Source organism: Augochlora pura, unplaced genomic scaffold (genome assembly GCF_028453695.1).
Source record: "Augochlora pura isolate Apur16 unplaced genomic scaffold, APUR_v2.2.1 APUR_unplaced_1186, whole genome shotgun sequence".
NCBI classification, from domain to species: Eukaryota; Metazoa; Arthropoda; class Insecta; order Hymenoptera; family Halictidae; genus Augochlora; species Augochlora pura.
Genome location: NW_027581205.1, coordinates 1 through 4,648, shown reverse-complemented (window position 1 = coordinate 4,648; position 4,648 = coordinate 1). Strand labels below are relative to the sequence as shown.

General features: G+C 52.2%; 1 protein-coding gene across 1 annotated transcript; it reads left to right on the top strand.

Annotated features, from left to right (window-relative positions):
- Positions 1 to 2,557: 2,557 nt before the first annotated feature.
- LOC144477452 (uncharacterized) lies at positions 2,558 to 2,899 on the top strand. The gene has a single exon (XM_078195179.1). The coding sequence runs from the start codon at positions 2,558 to 2,560 to the stop codon at positions 2,897 to 2,899; it is 342 nt and encodes a 113-aa protein (XP_078051305.1).
- Positions 2,900 to 4,648: the final 1,749 nt, after the last annotated feature.

The following is a 4,648-nucleotide window of genomic DNA, read 5'->3' as shown; positions in this document are numbered from 1 at the left end:
GCACATGTAGCATCGGCCCAACGTTGCTTTTTATGCCAGGCCACGTCGAAAGATTTTAATAATATAGATTTTATCTTAAAACAAGAGGTTAGAGAAGATAACGTTAAATTCGGGCCATCCACGCTACATGCCTGGATCCGGTTTTTGAAGTACTGCTTGAGCTTGTCTTATAGATTAGGCATAAAAAATGGCAAGTACGCACTTCACAAGATAAATAAATGATGGAAGAGCAGCAAAAGAAGAACATCAGGAAGGGTCTCCGCTTCGAATCAGGCATACTGGTAGATCAGCCGAAGCAAGGATTTGGCAGCACAAATGATGGTAATGTTCTTCTTATTATTAATATTATGTGAAGCTTATTGTAATTCTACAGTTGAATAGTATCATTAATAAAAATACAATTATCATTTTATCCACAGGTAACACTGCTCGTCGATTTTTTCAAAGTCACGCAGTATCTGCGCAGATAACCGGGATAAATGAAAATTTAATCACACAATTCTATATAATATTGCAAGTAATCTCAAGCGGTCACCAGATTGACTGTGAAAAATTCCAAATTTATATTTTGAAGACAGCGAAATTGTATGGAATATAATACAAAAGTAGACCAATGAACGACCACATAGACGCTATCATGAGGGTGGTAGCATTACTACGGGAAAAGGGGAAACCACTTGAAAATGAAGAGATTGTTGCAGTTCTTCTAGTGAGCCTACCGGAATCCTACTCAGGTTTGGTGATTGTAACAGTTGATGATCACTAACAGTTGTAACCGGGTTTTCATGACCAGGTTACATATGCCTCGGTCGAGAGGTACACCGTTGAGGTATACCGCCTGTGTGTGTGTGTGTGAACATCGCGTGATGCCCCCTCTCTCAAAGAAATTTGCGTGCGCATCGGTCCCCACTTGATCTCCACTCAATCGCTAATCGAAGGTGGTCGATGCGCGAACGGGAGAAGGCACTCTACGTCTGACAGCGAAGCGGGCAACAGTACTTTCACGGGATTGCGAAAACGCTGCTGGAACCAGCAAAATCAAACCGATTTGTGAGCAACAGGCAAACTGTCCTGTCTCACCCTGGTCAGCAGGCGCCTCAAACCGAGGAGTCGGGAGCAACAAGCTGTGCACCGGCACTGCACCGCGTGGTATCGGGTGGCTTTTCGCAAGGCGTCAGAGTCAAGTCATATCCATTCATTAGTCAACTTTCGTCGTCATCGAACATTGGGAAGTCGACGTCCTAGCAGGAAACGGGACGAGCCACTCCTTCCTGGGTCGTTTGAGCTCGCTGGGGACGTTCCCTGAAGAAGGGAAAACAAACCGGAGAGACTCTCTCGAAACGAGAACGAGTGTAGATCGCTAGTGATTTAGTTCGGAAAGCCGAGCGGCACGCCCCGGTCTGAAAGAACTGATTCAGCTAAGCGGTGCGCGTAAAACGGTCTGAGGCAAAGCATAACCTCGCGGAGTGACCAGCAGGGCACAAGCTGCCCGTGCGATCTTCGCGGGCAGGGCTAGCCTCCGTCGGGTAACGTTCGAACGAACTCCGACCCGTCGGAAGTACCTCACAACCGTCGTGACGGGTAATCAAAAAAGGCCAAGTTGTCAGGCAAAACCCCAAGCAATTCATCACAAATTACTTAGTTCAATTTAGACCCAGCGTTGTCAGGCGTGGAGCGGACAGGCGCTTTCCGGTACTTTATAAGAAATTCACAATCTACGTCGCTAGACGCCTCCGTCACGGCGTATTGATTATTTAATAAAAATAAATTGTCCTTGTCTCCACCTACGACTACTCACTTACGGAATTACCATCTCTTCCCGTCCAGAGACTCGAACCCGTCGCACCGAATTTGTGCGGACCGGCAATTCGGTACGGCCAAACCAAAAACAGGTATATAAAAATAAGACCGGTCACACAGTTGACTATGTTACCGAGAAAGTGTTGGATGAATACCAAAGAAGGATCGAAGCTAATAAATCAGATTCAAGCGGTAGTATTTCCGACGTGGCACTCAGATCATCGTTCCCAGGGAAAACCTATTAAAAGAAAGTTAATTTTCATAAAAATGAAAGAAAGTTTCAAAAAGGTAGAAGGGAGAGGAGGAAGCAGGATTGCTGGTGGTGGGAATCGGTACATGTGCAGGCAAAAACGAGTGCATCGTCAACGACGCCACCAACAGATAGCGCTCGTGACAAAGACTTGTGGCGGTTGGCCATGGGCCATACAGCATCAAGGCGGGCGCATCGTCGATGCGCATGCGCGACCCTCGAGGCACCGTACGATGCAACTCAGTTATCGTTATTGTTAATCGGAGAGTTTCGTTTTGCTAAAGCCTGCTTCACGTACCCTTGCCGTCTGCCGGATCCGCGCATAACGGACCCGAGGCTAGTGGCAGCACGCGCACATTGCTTTTACCACGTGCACAGCCACAGAAAAATTGGTGACTCCGACGTGATCTGAATAGGCCGCGCTTATACCGCGTAAGGAAACGTGATTGGTTTAGGCGCGTTTGGCGGGGCCCACCCTCACTCATTTTAAAAATCGCGTGTCGAATTATGGCGTCTGAGCCGCGCGTCGTACCCACCGCCGACGTAGCACGTGTGGGCGTCCGCCACACGCCGTTCTGGAAGTCGAACCCCGAGCTCTGGTTCACTCATATGGAAGCGCAGTTCGACACCGCATCCATCACCACTGAGAGGACACGCTCGTCCTATGTGATACAAAATCTGGACGAATCCACGCTCGTCGACGTCGGCGATATCTTGCGCCATGCGGCCGTGACTGAGCCATACACGAGGGTCAAGGAGAGGCTCATCCGCGTCTTCTCTCAGGGCGAGGAGAAACGCCTGCAAACGCTGCTGAGCGAGGTCGACTTGGGCGACAGACGACCGTCGTAACTGCTTCGCCACATGCGGGAGCTCGAGCAGAACAAAGTACCCGACTCCCTGCTGAAGTCGCTGTGGATGCAGCGGCTGCCTTCTCACGCCCAGGGCATCCTCACCACGTGCTCCGTGGACGTGGACGAATTGGCCCGTCTGGCCGATAAAATTCTAGATCTGTCCAGACAAAACGTCAGCGCTGCGTCGACGTCGTCCCCGCGGACGGACGATTTGGCCCCGAAGGTCGGTTGGTTGGTGGAGCGAATCAGCCGACTCGAAGCCGGAGGCTGGTCTCCGAATGGCGGCAAGAGGCGTCCTCCGGATCGCCGTCGAGGCCGGTCGCCGTTAGCGAGATCGCCACACCGCAGGCAACGCTCCCAGTCGCGCAACAGGTTGTGTCGCCTACACGCGAAGTACGGCGAGAAAGCCCTGAAGTGCTTTCAGCCCTACAGCTGGAAGAACACCCACGTGGGAAACTAAACACCAGGTTGTCGTTGGCGACAGATTTCCGGGAGGTTGAGCGTCGTCGCCTCTTCGTCTTCGACAAGGAGACCGGATTGCGTTTCCTGGTCGACACGGGAGCGGATGTATCTGTCCTGCCCGCTGCCCGTCGAGATCGTCAGGGGCCTTCCGGCGTTCCCCTTTATGTCGCCAACGGAACGCCGATTAGAACGTATGGACAACAGCGGTTACCGTTGAACCTGGGGCTTCGGAGGGAGTTCGCGTGGCCATTCGTCGTCGCTGAGGTGAATCAGCCGATCATCGGGACGGATATGCTGTCGCATCTCCACCTGCTAGTGGACGTACGGCACCGTCGGTTGATCGACGGTGAAACGAACATCGTGGTCCAGGGTCGTCCCTGCGCTGGAGAATCTCCGCAGATCCGCCGCATCGCCGATGATCATCCGTACGGCGACATCCTCAGAAGGTGCCCGAGTTTAACTCGTGCCTGCGTGACACCGCCGCAGCCAGCCCACAACGTGCAGCACTATATCGAGACCACCGGACCACCCATCACGGCTAAGGCTAGGCGCTTAGACCCCGCTCGTCTGCAGGCATCCAAAGCCGAATTCGCATTCATGATGCAACAGGGGTTATGCCGCCCGACCAAGAGCCCTTGGGCATCACCCTTGCATCTCGTGCCAAAGAAAAACGGTGACTGGCGGTCGTGCGGTGACTACAGGAGACTGAATGGTGTGACAACTCCAGACCGTTACCCCATCCCATTTTTGCAAGACAGTACCGCGTTCCTGTGCGGAAAAACCGTGTTTTCTACCGTCGACCTGGTGCGCGCGTATCAGCAAATTCCGATCCGCGAACAAGACATTCCTAAAACGGCCATAATCACCCCTTTCGGTTCCTTCGAGTTCACCCACATGAGCTACGGGTTACCGCGGGCCTAGATTTTTGCTTTCCGTACCTGGACGATATAATTGTAGCTTCCAGGTCGGTTGACGAGCACCGGCAACATTTGGACCACCTGTTCAAGCGTCTTGCCCACTACGGTCTGGCCATAAATCACGACAAGTGCGTTTCCGGCCAGGCGTCCGTAAATTTCCTCGGGCACACCATTAGCGCGGAAGGTTTGAAGCCCTTAGACGATAAAGTCCGCGTTATATTAGATCTCGCTGAACCGAAGGACGCCAGAGGGTTGAGCAGGTTTTTGGGGATGGTAAATTTTTACCATAGGTTCATTCGAAACGCAGCGACGATTCAGGCTCCCTTGCAAGCGGCGATTCCTCGAAGACGGATCCGGAAATCGGACAG

What these genes read in the sequence shown, in the direction of transcription:
- LOC144477452 (XM_078195179.1), top strand. Translation starts at nt 2,558, where the DNA reads ATGGCGTCTGAGCCGCGCGTCGTACCCACCGCCGACGTAGCACGTGTG.